At 45.3% G+C, this 25,292-nt stretch overlaps 1 protein-coding gene across 6 annotated transcripts in view; it reads right to left on the bottom strand.

Moving 5' to 3' along the window:
• The window catches only part of LOC127624559 (neural cell adhesion molecule 1-like), a 307,759-nt gene extending 300,192 nt beyond the window's left edge, over positions 1-7,567 (bottom strand). For all 6 annotated transcript variants that reach the window (XM_052099330.1, XM_052099332.1, XM_052099331.1 and 3 more), the window contains exon 1: positions 7,360-7,567. In XM_052099330.1, the coding sequence (XP_051955290.1) occupies positions 7,360-7,411 (52 nt within the window). In that variant the 5' untranslated portion in view covers positions 7,412-7,567. The remainder of the gene's footprint in view (positions 1-7,359) is intronic.
• Positions 7,568-25,292: the final 17,725 nt, after the last annotated feature.

Below are 25,292 nucleotides of genomic sequence, written 5' to 3'. Positions count from 1 at the left end.
CTGCCCGAGGGCAAACAAGGGTTATGACAGGCAACCTACCCCAGTACAGGGCATACCAGTGCAAGTATTGGGCCTGGCATTCAATTTCTCCACCAAACTCACCTGCCGCAGGGCTGAGGAGGAAAGACATCTAGGGTTAACTCATCTCTGGCACACGGCCAGCTGCCCGCCACTTACCTGATCATATCTGTCAACACAAGGGATGAAACTGGCTCAATCCGGAGATGATAAAACCTTACAAATGTATTGGGTGTTACCCAGCCCGATGCTCTACAGATGTCTGCTAAAGAGGCGCCGTTCACCGAGGCCCAGCAGGAAGCTACACTCCTAGCGGTGTGTGCTCGTACTCCCAGGGGGAACGGCACGCCCTGGGCCTGAAATGACAAGGCGATGGCATCCACGATCTAGTGGGCCATCCTCTATTTGGAGACAGCCTTCCCCTTCTGCTGTCCCCCAAAACAGACAAAGAGCTGTTCGGAGCATCTAAATCTCTCTGTGCGGTCCAAGTAGATTAGCAAATCGCATACCGGACACAGCAACGACAAGGCTGGCTCTGCCTTCTCCCGGGGCAGCACTTGCAGGCTCACCACCTGGTCTCTAAAGGGAGCAATGGGAACCTTGGGCACATAGACTGGTCGGGGTCTCAAGACCACGTGAGAGTATGCCGGACTCCAGGAAAGTTTCGCCGACAGAGAACACCTGCAGGTCCCCAACCCTCTTGATGGAATTGAGTGCAGTCAGAAGGGCCGTCTTCAGGGAGAGGGCCTTTAGTTCAACTAACTCCAAGGGCTCAAACGGGGCTCTCCATAGGCCCAGCAGGACCACAGAGAGATAACACGAGGGCATGAGGCACGATGTACGAGGATTCAACCTCCTAGCGCCTCTAAGGAACCTTATGATCAGGTTGTGCTTCCCTAAGGACTTACCCTCCACCTTTCATGGTGTGCCGCTATAGCAGCCACGTACACCTTCAAGGTGGAGGGGGACAGCCGCCCCTCCAACCTCTCCTGCAGGAAGGAAAACACCGACCCGACTGTGCATCTCTGGGAGTCTTCACCTCAGGAAGAACACCAATTGGCAAACAGATGCCACTTCAAGGCATACAGCTTCCTCATAGATGTGAGCCCTGGCCTGAGTGACAGTGTCTACCACCACTGGTGGTAGTCCACTTAGGTCTTCTGCATCCCGTCCAGGGGCCAGATGTGGAGATTCCAGAGGTCTGGGCGCAGAGGTCTTGTGCCCCGTCTCTGAGAAAGGAGGTCCTTCCTCAGAGGAACTCGCCAGGGAGGGGCTGTCATGAGGGGACCAGAGCGGGCAGTGGGAAGACTCCCGGGAAGCAAGCAGGTCTACCTGTGCTTCGCCGAATTGACTCCAAATGAACCACCTGGGGGTGGAGTCTCCACTCTCCCCTGAGTGTCACTTGCCATAACAGCATGTCAGCTGCGCGGTTGAGATCGCCCGGGATGTGAGTGACCCACAACTACTTCAGTCGCTGCTAACTCCAAAGACAACGGGCTAGTTGCGACATGCAACGTGAGCGTAAACTGCCAAGGCAGATGCTGTCTCCACGTGGCTATGGCCCATACATGTGAGGCAGCGATCGTAGCCATCAGTGGTGTAGAGATATCGACTGCATCCAGGAACTACACACAGATGGAAAGGCATCTTTAAAGACGCTTTCTGTCAGTGCTCACTCTTTTAGAGGAATACTCTTTCAGATATACTCTCTTAGTGTGGCTGCCGAAGCGCCCAGGGGCATTCTCTGCACTTATCTGTGCGAGAGGGGTAGAGCCTACTGCAATGCGCCGCATATCCAACAGTTTAGAATGCCTTGAAGTGAATGGAAACGCAGTGGAGTACATAGACACTGCTCGGCTCCTTTTATACCCGAACATATCTGAATGAGTGGTTTCAAGCCGGCTCCTTTTATAGGCATGAAAATACCACTCACCAATTTTCATTGGCTTTTTCTCAACTATCAGAGGTGTTTGGGGCTCCCAAGTGTGACCCCTAGTGACACTACATTGACACAACGTCAAGTGAGTGACAGATAGGGAAATAAATATTATTTTTATTCTTCTCAATTAAGTTATATTTTATATTTTATATTTTACTGTATGTGTTGTCCATAATCCACATAACTTTGTTTTGCAAATAAAAATCTACTAGCCTACAGATTTATTTTTGTCCATTATGTTTTTCTGTCCAAAATATAAGGTTTAGACTGAGATTGAACGTATTTATATGTAACTGTATAATTATTCTCTTGTCATATAGAGAAACTTTGTTTCATAGATGCGAAGAAGACGTCATCAGAGTGTAATAATCATTAATGTATGAATCAAATAACGTCTATATATTTATCTGTCCCTCTGTGATATGTGACATAGTATAAGTGTTACACTAAAATAATATTTTAATCCCAAATCAAATTAAAGATGAAATAGGACTTTATTTGTTCTCGAAACAGAAAAAAAAAAAACATAATAGCAACCTTTCATATTTTTTAGAAGACTAAAATCCCAGATGCTAAAAGTTATGCTATAATATACTACTAATATATAGTATATAGAAAAAAACTTTTTAGGAAATACAATGATTATTGCACCCTCTCACTTTTTATTTACACATAACGCTACATACTGTAAACAAAAAATTTAAACCCCCATGTGTGCTTAAACAGAATAACGGACAATATCATAAAAAAATAATAATAATAAATAAATAAATAAAAAAAGACAATCATTAATCAATTCATAAAAGAAGCTAAAATTTATTTTAGATGACAATCAAGTTCAGTTGGTCATTAAAAGTTGCTGGACAAATATGCGTGATATAATGCAGTTGTGATGGCAATGCTTTAGATTAGATGATTGTTTAAAATAGATATTACACTGCATACATTTTTCTATAATAGCTGTGCACACAGCAAATACACATCGATGGATAGTCCTTTTACTAAGACCTAAAGTTTCCCCCACTACTTGATGCAGGATGCCAGCTTGAACAGGGCCATGACAATTCAAGCTTTTTGACGTAGCTGTGCACATCTTAGTGCTGTTTTGTGGATTAAATCATTAGGGATGTTTGTGTGGCATCATGTTCAGATGTTGCACTTGAAAAAAAGTCTTTACTCGTCACTCTGTGTAAAAGTTCTGTCATGATCTATTTTTATCAGTCATACTTGTTTTTATTTTATAAGTACTAGGGCATTGAGGGGCATAGCATCTGATAGATTTTACGATAGGTTTGAATCTGTCTGTGTTTCTCCCACTTTCACTTGCTCTCAGTCTGTAAGTTATTCTTGTTTCATTCAACCTTCCACTTACAGTTTATTTTCTGAGTACTATCATGCTAACTTTGTGGATGCTGTCTTCTTTGACAAATGAAACACTGAAGAGATGGTGGATGTTTTTACTAAATCCTGCTACGTTTCTATAGACTTTGTTGCTCCCCTTAAGCCCAGGAAAGCTAAGAGTAAGGGCACTGCCCAGCCTTGGTTATATGATCACAACTGCTCTTAGACAAGAGTGACATAAGGCAGAGAGAAAGTGGAAAAGAGACAAACTTCAAGTATCTTATGAATGTTTAACTGCAACTAGTTACCAAAATTCAGTAAAAGTGGCTGTTTAATTCCTCTCCAAACTCATCACTAATACTAACCGACCGAGAATGCTGTTTAAGACATTTGATTCAGTGCTAACTCCCTTAGCAGCTCCTTCTCTTGTTCCATTGTGGGACACCTGTGAGAACTTTACAAATGTTTTTTTATAATAAAGTCTTGGAGATCAAGGCTTCCATTAAGCCATCAACATATGATCCCCCTTTGATTTGTTCACCAACAGATTCGCTAACATGTTTTCATCCAGTTACCTGCTATTGTTTCCAAGGCTAAATGCTCCAGCTGTGAGTGTTTGTAACCTTGAGCCTGGCTGTAACTGCCATTATTAACAGTTCTCTAGCTAAATGGAGTTGTACCTGCTAGTTTTAAACATACTGTGGTTCATCCTTTGCTTAAGAAACCCCATCTTGACCCATCTACCCTAAGCAATTTCAGACCTATCTCCAAATTGCCTTTTATTTCAAAGCTCTTAGAGAGTTGTGTATTATCAGTTGAATTCCTATATCAGTATGTCCAGTATTTTAGATACTTTTCAGTCGGGTTTTAGATCAATGCACAGTACGGAAACTGCACTGTTGAAGGTCAGCAATGACCTGTTGCAAGTTCTCTATACTGGTTTGTATGCGGTGCTTGTCTTGTTGGATTTAAGTGCTGCATTCGATACAATCGATCAAAGTATTCTGTTACAGAAGTTGTAAAAGTTTGTGGGTATTAAGGGGGTTTCCCTGCAATAGTTGGCCTCTTATCTCAAAGATAGAACCTTCTCAGTGAGCATTGGGAAGCTTTCTTCTTCGTCAGTTCCCCAATTATGTGTTGTGCCCCAAGGGTCCATTTTAGGCCCTCTTCTCTTTTGAATTTATATGCTCCCCTTTGGTGCCATTTTTAAGAAATCTCCTACCACTGCTATGCTGACGATACACAATTTTATCTACCAGCTAAAACTGACAGTAGTTATCCTTTGGATGCGCTTTGCAACTGTTTTGAGTAGATCAAATGTTGGATGGCTAATAATTTTTTACAATTAAATGAAAGCAAAAGCGAAATTCTGATTTTAGGCCCCTCAAGCTCTCCATCTGTTTTTAATTTAGGTTCTCTTTCTGCCAGTGTTTAACCTCATGTAAGAAATCTTGGAGTTACATTTGATTCGTCACAAAATTTTGAGAAACAAATCAGTATAGTGGTAAAGGGCAGTTTCTTTAATCTGAGATCAGTTGTGAAATTAAAACCTCTACCCCCGAAAGATTTGGAGACTGTAATCCATAACATCATGCCTGGACTACTGTAATTCCCTATACCGTGGCCTGTCTCAAACTGCGATCTCTCGCCTACAAATTGTCCAAAATGCTGCAGTGAGACTTCTTCCCAGAACTAAAAAGAGGGATCACATTTCTCCCATTTTAGCAACTTTACATTGGCTTCCTGTAAAGTTTTGAATCAATTCAAGGCTTTATCTGGTGTCGCACCAAAATACATTAGTGACCTTTTTACTCTCCCCAAAAAGCACTTAGGTTTAGTAATCAGATTCTCTTGACTGTCCCACGTTGTCGCTGTAAAACTAAGGGTGGTCGGGCCTTCTCTGAGGAAGCACCAAAACTTCACAGTGTGCCTGTAAATGTGAGGTTTGCTCCTTCACTAGCCAGTTTTAAATCGGCTCTTAAATCTTATTTGTTCTCTCTGGCTTTTGATATAGATTAGTTTAAGGATTTTATGTTGAAATTTTCTGATTGTATTTTATTTCATGTGTTTATATTTTGTACGTTGCATGTTTTTCTTTAATGATTTTGTTTTATATGCTTAACGTTTTATTGTACAGCACTTTGGTGCAACTCTGTTGCTTTTAAATGTGCTATAGAAATAAATATTTACTTGAATTGACTTGATTCCCCTTGTTTGAATCCAGTGAAACCAATGAGTTCTACACTGTAAAAAAAAAAAAATCCTGTAAAATTTACGGTAAACAACTAGCAGCTGTGGTTGCCAGAAATTCACCTTAAAAAATTTGGTATTCATATTTCAGGCTTTTCGGGATGTAATTTTGATGGCTGTATATTATACGGTGCACTACCATCTCTTGTATTGTTAAATAATTACATTTATATTTTAATCTTCTGAAACCATAAACATTTTCTTTCACTTTCCAATGTATTATTAATCATCATAGTAATTACAAAAGGGCACATGATAACATAAAGTTCATCAATAGAGGCCCTTCCTGAAGCAATGACCAATAAACATGTAGAGACAGTGCTCAGTGTCACTCACACAAACACTAAACACCATCAGGGTAACACATGTGAAAATAAAATTATGAAATAAACATAACTAAACTACATTAAATATAACACAGAACACCCCAATGTACACGACTGATATCAAAAATAAGAAGAAGCATAACTATTCCCATAAAATATAATGAAATATGATGGGTCACGCAGGGAATTCTGGGAACAACCGATTATTGTTTTTTCCATAATTTTAACAATAATTTACCGCAAAAAGTACATGTACTCTATTGTTAAACATAATATCATGTATTTTCTGTTAATTATACAGAAGATCATACTTTTTACATAAAATATATATATTTTTAGAACATTTTACCATAAAACTACATGTATTGTTTTTTTTTTTTTAAATATGAAGTAATGAAGTGTTGAAGTAATGATTGATGTATGCAGTAATGAAATCAGCCTCTACTCAGAATCTAAACACAAAAGAGTTGCACATCATGTGGAAATGATGATGGTGCCAGATATTACAGTTAATAACATCTAATGCACATATTAATACCAAGGAATAAACAGGGCACATGCACAGAGGGAATGTGAGGGACAAAGAGTGAAGTCAAAACTGATGCACTAGGTTAAAATATTTGTATCTGTCAAAATGACAGTTTTTGGAATTATTCTTCAATGTTTCAAAGATTGGTCAAATAATTGATTGTTAAGTGATTTTTTTGTGCCTCACACTAATCTAATCACCCTGAGACGCCACTGGTCATGTTTATGAGCAGTCTAAGCATTCATAAATGTAATCTTTAACGTCACAGGAATAAACTCATTAAATGCTAAAGCAAAGATTCAGAGGTGTTGCCCAGCCACGCCACATTTACACGCGCTGTCCGCGCGATGTGCGTTTCAGCAGCACCACCACTCTATCATCCCGAATACATTTGTAGCCAACATACTGATGAAAACAATACACATCATGGTCATCGGGCTTAAAAAAAATATCAGACAATAAAGTTCGGCGGCTTATTGTGGCGGCTTAGTTGGTGATATGTTTACACAACGCACCAGATGGTTACTTTGTCTCTCTCAAGACAAATCTCCAAGGAGCGAATGAGCAGGCAATATCGTGTCCACAACCATGCACAAATAAAAAAACAATTTCTCATATATGCAATTTCGGATGGGTTTAAATAGGCTGCACCCAATTTGCATCGTGCACTCATAAAAGTAAAAATATTACTTAACTGAGGTGTGAGACTGAAAATAATGTCCCACTGAAATTAGATTAAAACATCGCGCCAGTTTGACAACAAAACAAAACTACCTCAATTCATCGCATCCTCATCTTATGTGCTACTGTTATTACTCATCTTTCCTATGCTTCGGATGCAACGCACCAGTAGCCTACAGCAGGGGAAAAAATATTTGCAAGATACACTCTATCACTCTAATTAAAACTGATACAAATGCATCTTCAAAACGAATATAGAAATATTCCCATTTTACCTGAGTAACCAAGGAGAAGCAACGTCCATATGAGATTCCTTATTTGAAGCATTGCAATCGCCTCCAAAGGTATTCTCCGTGTAGAATAGGCTGAGGGAGTTGAACAGACGAATTTAATTATTTTCTAAATGACTTCGATGTTTTGTCCCTGTTTTCAGGATGCTGTGATAGCAATATGAATTGGTCCTTCGTTAACAGAGAATGCGCTCCTAGCAGCACGGCGAGTGAATGACGAGCCGCAGCACATACAACATGAATTAATCCGCCCAGCGCAAACGAATTCACGAATCACGTCTCACTCGATGTGGCACTGGATAAAGTAGTGCGCACGCTTTCCTCAATGTGGTGCTGCTGCAAATCACAAACAGCAGATGGTGCGCTCGGAAGATCGCGTCATAGAGTGCTGGTGTTATTTGGATTGGGTTTCTCATAAAATCACAGTGGCTACTGGTATTCAAAGGTGTGTTTTGGTGCCTCTCGACTCACATCACAAGCGGATGATTATTTCAATCACTGTACTTTCACCTACAGTATTGCATTTCCTCAAGCACAGCGATGATGAACATTATACAAATTAATTTACAATTAATATATTTATATAAATATTAATTAAGAAAAGATAATGTTATTTAATTGGGTAATTTATAAAATAATTTTCTACTTTATTAATTTGTTATACAAAATAATTCATTATTCATTACCCACTGATGAGTTTAATCTGTTAAAAACTGAGTTGAAGGGTGTCATTTGCACTGCTACTTACTGTAAATTTAAGATAATAAACCCTTCACCAGTGCTGGGTAACAGTACTTTTAAAACTAACTTTTTAGAATATTGTGTTAGTCCTCAAAAAAAAGTAACTTAATTCATTAAAAAGTTATTTTTATGGAAAGTAAAGCGCTATGTTACTTTTGCGTTACTTTTGCATTACTTTTTTTCCCACCACCAATCTCTCTTCTGCTATGCATACCATGCAAATAAGCCATGCATTGCATGCAAGAGACATTACAGGTCATGCTATCAACTGTACAACACTTTTGTCAAACAACATACTAACAAACAGATATTTAGAAAGTCTACAATCAGTAGGTCATCACATCAGTTTTATAATAAAGACTCAACAACAGGAATATGCATGATTTGTTTTTCCATCGACATGGCAGCCAACATTAATAATGAAGAATAGCCACTGTCTTACCAAATGCAACAAAGTTCTACATCTAAACCTGCATCATATATGTGTCATCATGTGCTGTGTCCATAGACAATGCCAGAGTCAACTTGAGAAGTCAGGATAAAATTCAGTGGGGAATGCAAACCTAACATGTTTTTTAATGCAGTGTGTTTCCACATGACTCAGTCGTGTTTCACTCAACCAAAGGTTTTGTGTTAAATGCTTCAACACAGAGCAGATCTGATGCAAACTTATCCTAGAGAAGTAAAGCTTGGGCAGCTTTAAAACAAAGAAATTCAGATGTGCAAATAGTCAGCGATCATTCCACGTTGTATGTAACCAGTGCGGTAAGTAACTGTAAAGATAGTTTCCGGTTTGAAATTCAGAATTCTATTGCCTATAAATCCGCTACACACTGTCATAGACATGTAAATATTTTTGCATGTGATGCTTCATGATTTGTGAATTCAGATGTTCCCTTTACAAAAGGCTTCACTACGATGTTGCGCTGCTAAGCGCTACAGGGAACAGCTTTAGCTGTGAGCCGAGCTGAATAAATGTGTGGAACACGTCAATGAACATTGAGCGGAATTTATAGCCTCGGCTGATGTAATCATTAGATGCACCTGAGGCCAGGCTATAAATGGATACGTCACCAGGTGTCGTCAGAAACTCTTTTTTCAGAGCGATTCTGTTTCTGTGTGTTTCACACACCCTGTCAAAACTTTCTTTCCTCTGTTAGGAGATAGATTCAGTTAGGCAGTGTGCAGTGAATCTTGTTCTATTTTTCTCTTCTGTTTAGAAAATATTATATATATATATATATATATATATATATATATATATATATATATATATATATATATATATATATATATATATATATATATATTTCTAAAAAAAAAAAAAGAAAGAGAGAATGACTGAAAGCAAACGGTGCGTGTTCCCCTCTTCTTGCTCTATAGCTGAAGACGGCACACATCAGTTTTTGCTGTTTGTTTGGGGGTAGAGCACGCTGCTCTCGCGTTGCAGCAGAGCGGTTGCGAGCACTGCGATTTGCTTTAACAGGCAGAGTGCTTCGTGCTCGCCTCGCTTGCTTCCGGGAGTCAGCACTCACGAAAAGATCGTTCGTGGGGCTCGTGCATGGATTTGGCTGAGGGGCAAGAGACGGGTTGATCCCTTTCTCTCACTCTCTCCCCAAACCCAGCTGGTCCTTCACATGATCTCGAACCGCGTTCCGACGCTTCTTCAGATCATGAGGTGGATCGCTATTCTCTTCACGCCTCCGAGCATTTCGTCCGCGATAAAAAAATCTACGGAGGAATTGCTCGATGTTGTTACTCGTGCGGTTGCCAGATTGGACTGGCCACGCGAAAAAGAGACCCCCAAACGCTCCAATTAGGGGATAGATTTTATCTTCCAGTCTAAGAAAGGGAACGCCTCATGGGTCCCTTCCCTTTCTTTGATAACCTCCTTGAAGAGCTTTTTCAGCTCATGGAGAACCCCTAAAAAAAAATAAAATAATATATATATATAATATATATATATATATATATATATATTTTCTTCCCGTGTTCACATACCCTCGACGCCATTATATTCGACTATCGTGGGTGCTGAGGCACGGGGTATTCAGTGATGCCGCCGGTCGAAGAGACGCTTGCGGGCTATCTCTCGCCGGGCTCGACATCGTCACTTAAGAAGCCCTCTCTCCCCTCAAAGCCTTGTAGGACAACCTCCACTTTAGTGGGAAGGGCTTATCAAGCAGCAGGTCAGGCTGGTGCTGCTCTGCACACTATGCTGTTTTTCAGACATACCAGGCTGACCTCCTGGACGACCTGAGTGTGGGTTCTGCGCTTGACGAGCAAGCCTCAGACCCACCTCGGTCCTGACTGAAGGGAGGCTCAAAAGCAAAGCGTGGCGATTCGTGCTCCTCCTCCCAGGGATTGGGGACAGTCTCGCCACACTTGCCAGCCCTCAGGACTATAAATTCTAGTAAGAGAAAACCCTGACGGTCTTGCGCCTAGATTAGGGGTAGCTCCCTCGGGACGGGCGCGTGCTTCACTTCACCCCTCCCGGTACCCCTCGAAGCCCCTCCATTCCCGCCACCTCTTGGTGTTTCGGGTTGCAGAGGCTTCCGTCAAAATTGGGTGTTTTCGCTGTTCCTGCATTTTATTCAGGACGCGAAACACCCGACAACCCCTCAACAGGAAGTGTTAAAATATAATACCCATCTCAGAGATCCTGGCAGCGTGGAAACTTCTGCCGGATATATCCTTTTCTGTGGGTCTTATAAGGGCGCCAGGATTTAATTCTCTCGCCGCTTTCCGTGTTTCAACGGCGTGTTCTCACTACCAGTAACCGGATTTCTTTTTTGTAAAAAAAAAAACTCTCAATCTCCTGGTTAAAGGGGCCATGGTATGTGTTCCCCTTCCAGAGAGAGAGTTAGGTTATTACACTAAATACTTCCCGCTTCCCATGGAGGGTGAGGGGTGGCGTCTGGCTTAGATCTTAAGCTTGAACTACCCGTGGGTGTTCAAGTCCAAGATGATGCCTGTCAAGACGGTCGTGTCTCAAGCCCTACAACTCGCTTGGCTGGTCACCATCGATCTTATGACGCACTTCTATACTTCATTTAGAAGTTCTGCCACAACATGGAAAGTTCCTGAGGTTCACTTCCGGGGTGAAGTCTTCCAGGGTCAGGTTCTTTCACTCAGCCTAGCCATTTTACCCGCACATTCACAATGCATGATGTAGCTGGCTCCTTGCGACTCCGGGGCATCTGCATTCTGAATTACGTAGACGACTGGCTGATCCTAGCGCAGTTCCAAGAACTGGCAGTTCAGCACAGGGACATCGTCTTAGCTCATCTGTTTCTCTGGGGTTGAGGCTCAACGCCAAGAAAAGCGTCCTCTCTCCCACTCAGAACACTGTCTATCGGGGCATCTTATGGAGTTCAATCACTATGCAGGCACAACTGTCTCCCGCTAGGATTGAGTCCATTCAGATCACCCTGAGCAAAGTCAGGCTAGCTTGCACTGTTATCAGTATCAACGATTTCCAGGTCTCAGGGCGAACGCGTCCACGGTGATCCCTCTGGACCTTCTGCTCATGAGACCGCTTTTGTTGTGGCCAAAAGCCAGGGATTTCTTCCAAGGGCCAAAACCCCTGGGCTAAATAGGGTTACACGCCTCAGGCTTCGTTCCCTTTCTATGTGGTTCAGACCCCGGTTTTCTGCCTTGGGTCCCACTCTAGGTGCGTCTTGTTGTCGCAGACTGCTAACGACAGACGCCTCCCTGACGGGTGGGGTAGCGGCCTTAAGTGGTCGTCCAGCTTAAGGGGATAGGAGGGTCGTCAGCTCGGTTGTCACAGTCACTGTCTCGGGTTGATGGCTGTATTTCTGGCCCTGAAATACCTCCTCCTGAGGCTGCCATGTCTTGGTGCGGGTGGACAATACAGCGGTAGCCTCTTACATAAATCATCAAGGAGACCCACGTTCTTGTCAGCTGTATTTTTGACACGTCGGATTCTCCTTTGGGCCCAGGGCAAGCTCATGTCACTCAGGGCAATTTACATCCCTGGACGCCTAAATGTGGGAGCAGATTTGCTGTCCAGACAGAACATACCGAGGGGCGAGTGGTAGTACAACAAATTTGGGAGAGATTTTACAGAGCAGAAGTGGACCTCTTCGCCTCTCAAGAGACTGCGCAATGTCCACTCTACTTCTCTCTGAGTCACCCAGCCCCCCTGGGTCTGGACGTGATGGCGCATACATGGCCCAGAATGTGTCGGTATGCTTTTCCCCCGGTTTCTCTGCTCCCGGGAGTCTTAGCCAGAGTTCGCCAGCAAGGGTCTTGCCTCTTACTGATAGCGCCTCACTGGCCGAACAGGATTTGGTTCTCAGAAATTATATCTCTCCTCGACGGCTCGCCTTGGGCGATTCCGGACAGGAGGGACCTTCTGTCTCAGGCACAGGGGACGATATTTCATCCCCGGCCCGAATTGTGAAACCTTTCATGTCTGGCCCCTAAGGGTACCAAATGAGGTTCACGGGGTTTTCTCTTGAGATTATTGAGACCATTTCAAGTGCTAGGGCTCCCTCCACTTGGAACTGATCTGGGTAGATTTTACAGGGCAGAAGAGGACCTCTTCGCCTCTGTTGATAGCGCAATGTCTCCTCTACTTCTCCCCGAGTCGCCCAGTCCCCCCCTCCCCCTCCCCCTTGGGAGGGGCTGAACGTAGTAACGCAAATGCACCTGCATGCGTTTCCTTCTACTAAAGTTCTTATTACAGAACCAGCTAACTGCCAGTTTGTTTCAGTTCTGGATTTTCTGTAGAAAGAACTGTCAGCGGGCACTTGCCTCGCCACTGCCAGGTTCTATGTGGCCACTGCGGTTTGCCACGGCTTGGTGGGCGGGGTGCCCTCAAAGAGGCATCCTCATTATTGCCCGGGCCTACGAGGCGCACGGTCAAGCTTCGCCAGTAGGTTTCAGGGCGCACTCTACCAGAGGGCTCTCCTCCTCTAAAACCTTGGCTAGAGGTCTCCCTCTGCAGCAAGTTTGTGATGCAGCAGGTTGTCCTCTCCACACACATTCATTGGATTTTTATAGTTTGGATGTTTTGCCACTCCGGGCTCTTATGCCCTTGAGTCGACATCTCAAGCTCATGTCTGGACAAGTTTGTGATGCGGCAGGCTGGTCCTCTCCGCCACATTCATCAGTTTTTATGACAAGTTTGTGTTATGATAGGGTTCTCTTCGCACACATTCATCGAACTTTATGGGTTAGATGCTTTGCTACTCCGGACTCTTATGTCCTTGAGATGACATCTCAGCCCATGCCTAAACAAGTTTGTGATGCGGCAGGTTGTCCCCTCCGCACACATTCATTGCACCTTTTTAGTTTGGATGTTCTGCACTCCGGGCTCTTATGCCCTTGAGTCGACATCTCAGCTCATACCTGAACAAGTTTGTGATGCGGCAGGCTGGCCCTCTCCGCTCACATTCATCAGTTTTTATGACAGGTTTGTGGTGCGATAGGGTTCTCTTCGCACACATTCATCGAACTTTATGGGTTAGATGCTTTGCTACTCCGGGCTCTTATGCCCTTGAGTCGACATCTCAGCTCATGCCTGAACAAGTTTGTGATGCGGCAGGCTTGTCCTCTCCGCTCACATTCATCAGTTTTTATGACAAGTTTGTGTTGCGATAGGGTTCTCTTCGCACACATTCATCGAACTTTATGGGCTAGATGCTTTGCTACTCCGGGCTCTTATGCCCTTGAGTCGGCATCTCAGCCCATGCCTAAACAAGTGTGTGATGCGGCAGGTTGTCCTCTCCGCACACATTCATTGGACTTTTTAGTTTGGATGTTCTGCACTCCGGCTCTTATGCCCTTGAGTCGACATCTCAGCTCATACCTGAACAAGTTTGTGATGCGGCAGGCTGGTCCTCTCCGCTCACATTCATCAGTTTTTATGACAACTTTGTGGTGCGACAGGGTTCTCTTCGCACACATTCATCAAACTTTATGGGTTAGATGCTTTGCTACTCCGGGCTCTTATGCCCTTGAGTCGACATCTCAGCTCATGCCTGAACAAGTTTGTGATGCGGCAGGCTGGTCCTCTCCGCTCACATTCATCAGTTTTTATGACAAGTTTGTGTTGCGACAGGGTTCTCTTCGCACACATTCATCGAACTTTATGGGTTAGATGCTTTGCTACTCCGGGCTTTTATGCCCTTGAGTCGACATCTCAGCTCATGCCTGAACAAGTTTGTGATGCGGCAGGCTGGTCCTCTCCGCACACATTCATCAAAATTGAATGGTTTAGATGTTTATGCTACTCCGGGCTCTTATGCCCTTGAGTCGACATCTCAAGCTCATGTCTGAGACCTCTCGCGTTTTTGTGAGTACACTGCACAACCGTAGGGGTCCGGACAGCCCCAAGTGCGGCGGCGTGGGTATTGCGTTCCCCGTAGCGCTTATCAGCGCAACATCGTAGTGAAGCCTTTTGTAAAGGGAACGTCTCGGGTTACATGTGTAACCCTTGTTCCCTGAAAAAGGCAGAACGAGATGTTGCGCTGCTTTGCCGCACTGGGGCGTCCCAGGACTGCTCTTCAAAAAGAAGTATCTGACGACACCTGGTGACGTATCCATTTATGGCCTGGCCTCAGGTGCATCTAATGATTACATCAGCCGAGGCTATAAATTCCGGTCAATGTTCATTGACGTGTTCCACACATTTATTCAGCTCGGCTCACAGCTAAAGCTGTTCCCCGTAGCGCTTAGCAGCGCAACATCTCGTTCCGCCTTTTTCAGGGAACAAGGGTTACACATGTAACCCGAGACGATTTCATCCTCCATTCTGCAATCGGTCATTTAAATTTGACCACTCTTCATTTTCTAATCCAAAAAGCTCCACAAGTTGAACACTTAGAAGACTGAAACCACTCTCATCTTGACCAGTTTGATTTGTGAATTTTTTCACAGCAGTTTGTTTTCCCGTCAACCCTGTTTAATTTCTGTGAGTCGTGAATGTGAAAAATAAGCGCTCTTTTAACGGTTATTTCCAATAAACATGAATTCTGGGTTCCTGCAAATTCACTTTTTTAGATAGAGCCTGATTAGTGAAAACTTTCACAATCACTTTTTGGTCATAATTGATTGCGTCTTACTGCTCTACCACCATTGACTTGCGTAATAATTACAATACAGGCTGTGTCAATGGATGAAGGTCCAAGCCATCAGATAAATCAATTAATAATTCAAAAAACTGACAAACTAGTCGGGTCATGGTAAGCTCAAAAAATGATTTGTGACTTTTTTCACAGATCAGTTTTTGTCATGAAACACATTTTTGTTTAGTTCTTGGGTCAAACGTTTTCCTGAAAAATCAGTGCAAAAAAAAAAACCTGTCACAGAAGTGATGTCAGCTCACATGCACAACCTTTTTTCACAAGAGGAAAATGTTGATGAAATCCGAGCCTTCAAAGAAAATACACAGGAAACTTTGCTTTCATTTTCCATTCTTTTCTGTAGTGCTTGTAAAAAGATTCTGTGAATTGTAATGTTGAACTTGCCAATGCATATAACCTGACAGTGATTGGTTTAACATCGTTCTCAATCCTGAACATCATCAAATCAGTTTGTTCACCATTTCTACTGATTATTATCTGCACAATTATCTGACTCCTGTGTGCTAATTAATGTGTGCAGGATAAAGCAAAATTTGCCCTCACTGAATGATATTGGATGATAAAACATTTTAAAAAGGAAAAACAGACTTAATGCACTTTTTCAGTTTTATGCTACGTATATTTTGTGTAAAAAGACAGTTCAACGTTAGATGGCCATTGTTCTCTTACGGGTGTTGATTTTGACAAAGATACAGACTTTAGCAGATCTAAATATTCTTTTTCAGTTTTCAGAAACAATAACCCTACTTTGTATGTTTTTATTTTCAAAGTAAAGCTAATCTAAACCTATTTGTTAGTTGAGGATGTAAATCAGCCAAATCTTAAAAAGAATATATGGCGAGACCTCTTTTAATGTAATTAAATACTATTTTTATGTAAATACGTTAGTGTGGAATGGAGGGGGGCAGGGCCGGGTCGGAATATCGCGAGGGATAAAGGCGGCCGGTGATGACGGTTCGAGAGAGAGAAAAAGCTCACTCACCGGTTCTCTGATGTACCGTCGCGTGGTCCTCGAACACTCCTCCGCACTGGAGGACTTTGAAGAACTCCTAAATCCCAACACGCCCTCTATGGTAGAGGCAGAGCCGGAGGATGATGGGGGATCAGATTCTATTTCCCTGGGGGAGGTCAAACAACTCCGCAGTGGCAAAGCCCCGGGGATTGATGAGATCCGACCAGAAATGCTGAAAGCTCTGGATGTGGAGGGGGTGTCATGGATGACACGCCTCTTCAACATTGCGTGGAAATCTGGGACAGTGCCTAAGGAGTGGCAGAACGGGGTGGTGGTTCCCCTCTTCAAAAAGGGGGATCAGAGAGTGTGTGCCAACTACAGGGGTATCACACTTCTCAGCCTCCCTGGTAAAGTTTACTCCAAGGTGCTGGACAGGAGGGTTCAGCCGATTGTCGAACCTCAGATTGAAGAGGAACAATGCGGTTTTCGTCCTGGCCGTGGAACGACGGACCAGATCTTTACTCTCGCAAGGATCCTGGAGGGGGCCTGGGAGTATGCCCATCCAGTCTACATGTGTTTTGTGGATCTGGAGAAGGCGTATGACCGGGTCCCCCGGGAGAGACTGTGGGAGGTGCTGCGGGAGTACGGGGTGGGGGGGTCCCTTCTTAGGGCGATCCAATCCCTGTACGTCCAAAGCGAGGGCTGTGTCTGGGTCCTCGGCACAAAGTCGTGTTCATTCCATGTGGGGGTTGGTCTCCGCCAAGGCTGCGCTTTGTCACCAATCCTGTTTGTGATATTCATGGACAGGATATCGAGGCATAGTCGGGGTGGGGAAGGTGTGCGGTTCGGTGGGCTGGGGATCTCATCGCTGCTTTTTGCAGATGATGTTGTCTTCATGTCATCATCGGTCCGTGACCTTCAGCTCTCACTGGATCGCTTGGCAGTCAAGTGTGAAGCAGCTTGGATGAGGATTAACACCTCTAAATCTGAGGCCATGGTTCTCAGCAGGAAACCGATGGGGTGCGCACAATAGGTAGGGAATGAGGTTTTGCCCCAAGTGAAGGAGTTCAAGAACCTCGGGGTCTTGTTCACGAGTGAGGGGACAATGGAGCGGGAGGTTGGCCGGAGAGTCGGGGCAGCAGGGGCGGTATTGCACTCGCTCTATCGCACCGTTGTCACGAAAAGAGAGCTGAGCCGAAAGGCAAAGCTCTCGATCTACCGGTCAATTTTTGTTCCTACCCTCACCTATGGTCATGAAGGTTGGGTCATGACCGAAAGAACTAGGTTGCGAGTACAAGCGGCCGAAATGGGCTTCCTCAGAAGGGTGGCGGGCTTCGCCCTTAGAGTTAGGGTGAGGAGCTCAGTCGTCCGTGAGGAGCTCGGAGTAGAGCCACTGCTCCTTTGCGTTGAAAGGAGTCAGTTGAGGTGGTTTGTGCATCTGGTAAGGATGCCCCCTGGCCGCCTCCCTAGGGAGGTGTTTCAGGCACGTCCAGCTGGGAGGAGGCCTCGGGGAAGACCCAGGACTAGGTGGAGAGATTACATCTCCACACTGGCCTGGGAACGCCTCGGGGTCGCCCAGTCAGAGCTGGTTAATGTGGCTCGGGATAGGGAAGTTTGGGGCCCCCTGCTGGAGCAGCTGCCCCCGCAACCCGACTTCGGATATGCGGTTGAAGATGGATGGATGGATGGATGGATACCGGCAATATTTTGCAATTTTTTAAACATAAATTACAGGGTGGGCTAAAAGAAGACTTATTGTTTTCTGCCCATCGCTGATGAATATGGCTCATACTCTCTAGAACTACAATACCCATCATGTGCACACATACTGCAACTTCATTGTGCATCTCTGGTAATCAAGCCTCCCACTCTCTAGAACTACAATGCCCATCATGCACTACATCTCCTCCCCCTCACTACAATAAAAAAGCTCATAATGCACTCAAAAAATATACACTGGTAGCCAAAGTTTGGAATAATGTGCAGATTTTGCTGTTTTTGAAGGAAAATGGTACTTTAATTCACCAAAGTGTAGTATAGTGAGGACATTGCTGATGTAAAAAACAGCACTATTTTAAAAAAGTATTTTGTGATAAAATCTAAACAGTTCAATTGAATTGTGTATTTTATTTAACTAAATTAAACTTTAAATAATATATATATATATATATATATATATATATATATATATATATATATATATATATATATATATATATATTATAAAGATTACTCAATTAAAGTTGATGGAATATTGTTATGAAATTGAAATGCAAAAATCCTAAATCTACTTTTGAGTTTGAAATTGTATCTTTATATAATGCAACGTGATCTAGTCTGTAGGATTAGAGAAGTGATGTCTTAGACAAACTCTTTCATTTCCTTCTGAAGTGATACAATTAGAAATCAGAGAGATAGTAGAAAATTTTTGATGTTTAAAGATGACTCTACTGAGAGTGAAAAAGAGGGCGGTGATAAAAACTTTGACTTCCTTTCTTACACTGTAAAAAGTGGTACCCTGCAATTGTTACCTTTTTTTTCTTGATCTAACTGTTAAAAATTTATTTTGTTGATGTAACCTCATGTAGACAAATGGATTCAGTCATACTGAGTCATATTTATTTACTGGGATAAAACCAGTTAGTTTAACTGTTACCAAATGAAAACATTTTTAAATTCTTTCAAATTTGAGTTCCACAAAATAAATAATGTGAATGGGCTTGGAACGACATGTGGGTGAAATGGATGAGTAAATGACAAATACAATTTTTGGATGCACTATCCCTTTAAGGTAGCAACTGCACATTTATAATTGTATACAATGCAGAGATTAAACAATGTATTTAGGCATCTAATCTCTTTTCAGAGATAGAGGTGAAAAGGAAGACGGATAACTTGAGGTTTGCCAATACTTATGTCCTAGTTTTCTTTGAAACGGTCAATAAATATAATTCCTGACAGACAAGACAGGAGTTGCATGAGGAGAGCATTGCTTCAGCGTTATCTCAGTAATTTGCTGCCGAGTGTGAAACTGCATTCCATAAACTGTCAGAGGTTAGAAGGGAAAGGGCTCCTTCATCTCCATTTTTGATCAGATTTAAGCCATTGAGGCAAAAGCATTGCAAATGTGTGTACACATTGCTCTGTGGTGCATCCACAAATCTATGGACTAAGCCTTTTAAAGATGGAGTTCCTAAATTGCCCTTTTGAACAGCCTCTTTAATCACAGAGAGTGATGTGGAGAAAAAAGGTAGTTCCCCTTCTGTCACTCACTCGACGTTGTGTCGATTGTAGTGACACAAGGGGTCTCTGTGGAGAGCCTCGTGTACCTCTGAACATGAACTTGAGAAAAGGCCAATGTCAAGTTGGCAGACAGAATTTGCATGCTCCGCCCTCGGACATATGGGTATAAAGGGAGCGTGCGAGCGAATGCCAGACAGTGTCATGACTGCTTCACCCACCTCGCTTTCTAATGGATCTGAAGGCGCATTCCATCGGCTTTCTCCTCTCTGCACGCTGTGCAGACTCTGTCTCTGGGCACTTCGACAGCGCTTCTCTCCTAATAGAGTTTAAACTTCTCTGAAAGAGTTTCATTTTCCTCTAAAAGTGTTTGTTTTCTGGTAAAGAGCAACATACACAAGCAGGCATTGAATGTCCTTTTCAGGACGCGTATTTTTAAAGATGCCATTACGCCGCTACTACAGTTCCTGGATGTGGCCGGTATCTCTCCAGGTCCGATGGTCACAGACGCTGCCTCGTGTGCCTGGGTAGCGATCACACCGAGGCAGCATTTGTGGATGTGTCTGGGCACAGCCCCACCAACCACCCAACCCTCGCAGCTTGATGATAGGTACCTCGGCTCCAGGAGCCGCTCTCAGCCACGCCCCCCTCGGTACCTTTCTTCCCGGAAGTGCATGACGAGCTGACGAGTTCGTGGAGGGCACCTTTTACTGCCCTGAACCGACCTCCTAGCTCATCTGCTCTCGCTACCCTGGACGGCGGGGCGGTCCACGGGTACACAAAGGTCCCTCAGTTGGGCGGTTGCGATCCACCTGTGTCCTGAGAACGCCTCCACCTGGTGGGACCACACCGTACTCCCCTCCAAGGCCTGTAGGACAACGTCGTCGCTGACAGCAAAAGCCTACAGCGCCACTTTACAGGCCGCCTCCACCATGCATGCCATGGCTCTCCTGCAGGTACACCAAGCCAGGGCACACATAGAACTGCACCAGGGTAGTCCCGATTCTGACGTGCTGCAGGAACTGTACTCTGCCAACGACCCTGCTCTCAGGTCTACAAAGGTCACAGCACAAGCACTCGGGTGATGGCCAACCTCATTGTAACCTGTGGCTAAACTTGGATGAGATGCGCGAAGTTGACAAAATAATTTTGTCTCACAGTTTGGTCTCTTTGGTGACACCATCGATGACTTTTCCCAGCAGTTTTTGGCAGTGAGGAAACAGACGGAGACCATCTCACACATCATGCCTCGCCGTCGCAGCGCAGACCGCCGCCCTCCCCCCACCCGTCTGCTCGCCGCGGGCATCCCCCTGCAAAGAAAATACCGCCAGCTCCTCCTCAGCCTGGGCCCAGCTCTCAGCCCCAGCATTGAGCGCCCACTCGCAAGCACCTACTCAAGGATGTGATACAGCCTGTCCCTCAAGCCGAGATGAAGAAGGGTTTCTACAGTCCTTACTTCATCACACCCAAAAAAGGCGGTGAGTTGCGGCCAATCATGGACTTGCAAGTTCTCAACCGGACTTTACACAGACTCCCGTTCAAAATGCTCACGCAGAGGCGAATTTTAACCTGCGTTCGGCATCAAGATTGGTTCGCGGCGGTAGACCTGAAAGACGCGTACTTCCACGTCTCCATTCTGCCTCGACACCGACCCTTCTTACGGTTCGCGTTCGAATGCCAGGCCTATCACCAAGGTCGCAGAGGCAGCCCTTGCCCTGCTGCAGGAAAGGGCCATCCGCATACTCAATTACCTAGATGACTGGCTCATCCTAGCACACTCTCGAGAAATACTATGCGCCCACAGGGACCAGGTGCTCGCACACCTCAGCCGTTTAATGCTTCAGGTCAACTGGGAAAAGAGCAAGCTCTCTCCGGTTCAGAGCATCTCCTTTCTCGGTTTGGAGTTAGCCTCACGGTGGAGCACACGCAGTCAGTGCTTATGTGCCTTGTTCGCTTCAAGCCAGGCACAGCGGTTCATCTCAAACAGTTCCAGAGGCTCCTGGTACACCACTCGGGTTGACGCATATGAGACTGCTCCAGCACTGGCTTCAGACTCGAGTCCCGAGATGGGCATGGCGCCGCGGCCCCTACAGCAGGTGTCCAGACGTCTCGTGGTCACCACAGATGCCTCTCAACTGGGTTGGGGCGCAGTGTGCTACAGGCACGCAGGTGCTGGCTCCTGGACAGGGCCCAGCCTGCATTGGCACATCAACTGCCTCGAGATGTTGGCTTTATCCTTGCCCTGCGGAGGTCTCTCCAGCTGATTCAGGGCAATGTTGTGTGTTACAATTTTAACCAATATATATATGTGTGACAAATCTTAAACAAAGTATGCCTACTAACAAATGATGAATGATGTGTGTAACTAACTAGAAAATATATGTTAAAACCAAAAATGTTAAAAGGATAATTGGATGTGAAGATGTGATAAACTACGGCTGCATTTCTGACACAGGAGATGGGCGGAACCTAGAAACAGTTTTCTACATTGGAAATTCTTTAGGCAGGGAACTGATAAGAATGAACCAATAGGAGGCAAAACCAGTAATCCCAATGCGGCAAAAACGAACCAACTAAGATTGAAACTTATCTCTTAGAATATTGGAGATGCCCCTGCGGCAAAAATAAGCCAATCAAAAGAGTCAAAAACCGAGAACAAAGGGATACACCCTGGGTCAGAAATGTAGAAAAGAAGTGAACACAGGAGAAAAGGGGTCTTTCTAGCGAAGCTTACGAGCGAAGCAGACAAGATCCCCAGCTGGGCGAATGATTTTTGTACTTATTCTTTCTTGTTAATAAATACTATTTTTACTTTGAAAACTTGACTTCGTCTCCTCAAAAATGAACAGGACAGCAAGCACATCTTGATCCGTTCAGACAGCACCGCCACGGTAGCGTACATAAATCGGCAAGGCAGTGTACACTCCCGTCACTTGTCACAACTCGCCCGCCATCTCCTCCTTTGGAGTCAGCCGCGACTCAGGTCGCTGCTCGCCACTCATATCCCTGGCGACCGCAACACGATGGCGGATGCGATGTCGCGACAGCTCTCGCTCAGTGGATAGTGGAGGCTCCACCCCCTGGTGGTCCAGCTGATTTGGGGCTGCTTCGGCAGGGCAAAGATAGACCTCTTGCCACCAAAGACAACTCCCACTGCCCGCTCTGGTACTCCCTAACGGAGGCTCTTCTCGGCACAGATGTGCTGGCACACAGCTGGCCCCGGGAGGCTGCGCAAGTACGCATTTCCCCCATTGAGCCTTCTTGCACTAGTGCTGCAGAAGTACGCATTTCCCCCTTTGAGCCTTCTTGCACTAGTGCTGTGCAAGGTCAAGGAGGACGAGGAACAGGTCTCCATGGTGGCTTCTTATTGGCCCACCCGGACTTGGTTATCGGATCTCACACTCCTCGCGACAGCAACTCCCTGGCAAATCCAGGAAGGACCTTCCAAGGAAGGACCTTCTTTCTCTGGGACGGGGCGCCCTCTGCCACCCACGTCCAGACCTCTGGAATCTCCATGTCTGGGCCATGGACTAGACGCGGAAGACTTAAGCCGTCTACCACCTGCAGTTGTGGACACGATCAACCAAGCCAGAGCTCCCTCTACCAGGCAACTTTACGACCTCAAGTGGCATCTGTTGGCAAATTGATGTTCTTCCAGATCTGAAGACCCACAGATATGCGTTGTTCAGTCAGTGCTTTCATTCCTGCAGGAAAGGCTGGAGGGGAGGCTGTCCTCCTCCACCTTGAAGGTGTATGTCGCTGCTATCGCAGCCCACCACGAAGCAGTAGACAGCAAGTCCCTAGGTAAGCACTACTTGATTATCAGTTTCCTTAGAGGCGCCTGGAGGTTAAACCTTTCCAGGCCAAGCCTGTTCCCCTCCTGGGATCACTCAGTGGTCCTCTCAGGCCTTCAGAGAGTCAGTCGAGCTCAAAGCCCTCTCCTTGAAGACGGACCTCCTGATCGCACTCACTTACATCAAGAGGGTTGTGGACCTGCAAGCGTTCTTTGTCAGCGACACTTGCTTGGAATTTGGTCTGGCTGATGCTCACGTGATCCTAAGACTGTGACCGGGCTACATGCCCAAGGTTCCTATGACCCCCTTCAAGGACCAGGTTGTGAACCTGCAAGCACTGCCCCGGGAGGAGGCAGACCCAGCCTTTTCGTTGCTGTGTCCGGTGCGTGCTTTGCGTAACTACATGGACAGCATGCAGGACTTCAGATGCTCTGAGCAGCTCTTTGTCTGCTTTGGTAGGCGGTGGAAAGGGAACGCCGTCTCCAAACAGAGATTAGCTCACTGGGTGGTTGACGCTATTTCCCTAGCCTATCACACCCAGGCCGTGTCCCCCCTTGCAGGTTCGAGCACACTCTACGAGATGTTTGGCATCCTCGTGGGCACTGGCCCGTGACACCTCCTTAGCAGACGTCTGCAGAGCAGCGGGCTGGGTAACACCCAACACCTTTGCTAGGTTCTACAACCTCAGGGTTGAGTCGGTCTCGTCTCATGTTTCGACAGGTCCGAGCCGGTAGAACTCGGTAATACGGAACAACCGACCGGGTGTTCCACTTGCACCTTGCGCCCTTCACCAAGCTGATCCAGTGTGCCTTCTTTCCCAGGTGAGCCAGCAAGCTCTCACTCCCTGGATGCTCTTCCTCCCTAGCCCTCTGGCCGCAGATTCAGTGGAGGAATTTGGTGCCAGACCCACCATGAGTCGAGTGCTCCATGTTGGGCTTGGGCTCCAATTCAGGCAACTCCCTGTGCGCCCGCCAGACACTGTGTTTGTAGCAACTCCTCCCTTGCCAGGCAGGATCTACCACCGCACAATATCCACGGGTGGCCTGACAACCCCCGTGTATTAGCCTCAAGTTACCTCCCCCCAGTTTGGGCAGGTTGTGGTCTCCGCAGGGCCTTTTCCCCCTGAAAGAATAGGAATGGGAAATGCTGTCTTGCCTGACACATATATAGCGTTAAGATAGCCCCAGTCACTTTTTAACTCTATGACCAGAAACATAGAGCGAGAAAAGGCGCGGCTGGCTGGCTGGCTCCCATGCAAGTCATGTCGCCTGTTTCCGTACGGGTACGGGGAACCTAATATATGACACCTTTTATTGGGGGTGTTGGGGAGGGTTACGTGCACCCGACCCAGCGGCTTCTAGCACGCAACAGCCTGCTTGCACCTGGCTCAGCATCCACGTAACATGGGTTAGTGCATGGCATTTTTAAGTGGAACCCTTGTGTCACTACAATCGACACAACGTCAAGTGAGTGACAGAGGGCGAACGTCGTGGTTACTGTTGTAACCTCCATTCCCCGATGGAAGGAACGAGACATTGTGTTCCCCTTGCCACGTCACTATCCCTAACACTGTAATGCGCCGTAACCGTATTCTCAGCTCCTCAGTGAAAACCTGTCTGGCATTTGCTCGCCCGCTCCCTTTATACCCGTATCTCCAGAGACGGGGCATGCAGATGCTGTCTGCCAACTTGACATTGGCCTTTTCTCAAGTTCAGAGGTACGTGAGGCTCTCAGAAGAGACCCCTTGTGTCTCATTCCTTCCATCGGGGAACGGAGGTTACAACAGTAACCATGACGTTTGGGCCTACAGTGGAAACATTTGTAAACAGTTCATAACTTTGCCTCAAGAAGTGGTGTAAAACTGCGGCAAGACTTTCTGTTATCAACCAATGGAAAATGGTCAGTTATTTTACAAATTGCATTTGGTGACACTAGTGGAATAGAAATTACATGCTTCCCCTTTAAAGGAATATTTCGGGTTCAATACAAGTTAAGCTCAAGCAGCAGCATTTGTGGAAAAATACTGATTACAACAAAAATATAATTTGCCTGCCCCTCCTTTAAAAATCAAATAAAAAA

This window comes from Xyrauchen texanus, chromosome 31, assembly GCF_025860055.1.
Source record: "Xyrauchen texanus isolate HMW12.3.18 chromosome 31, RBS_HiC_50CHRs, whole genome shotgun sequence".
Taxonomy (NCBI): domain Eukaryota; kingdom Metazoa; phylum Chordata; class Actinopteri; order Cypriniformes; family Catostomidae; genus Xyrauchen; species Xyrauchen texanus.
Note: the sequence above shows the minus strand (reverse complement) of the source record. Positions and strands in the feature narration are given on the sequence as shown.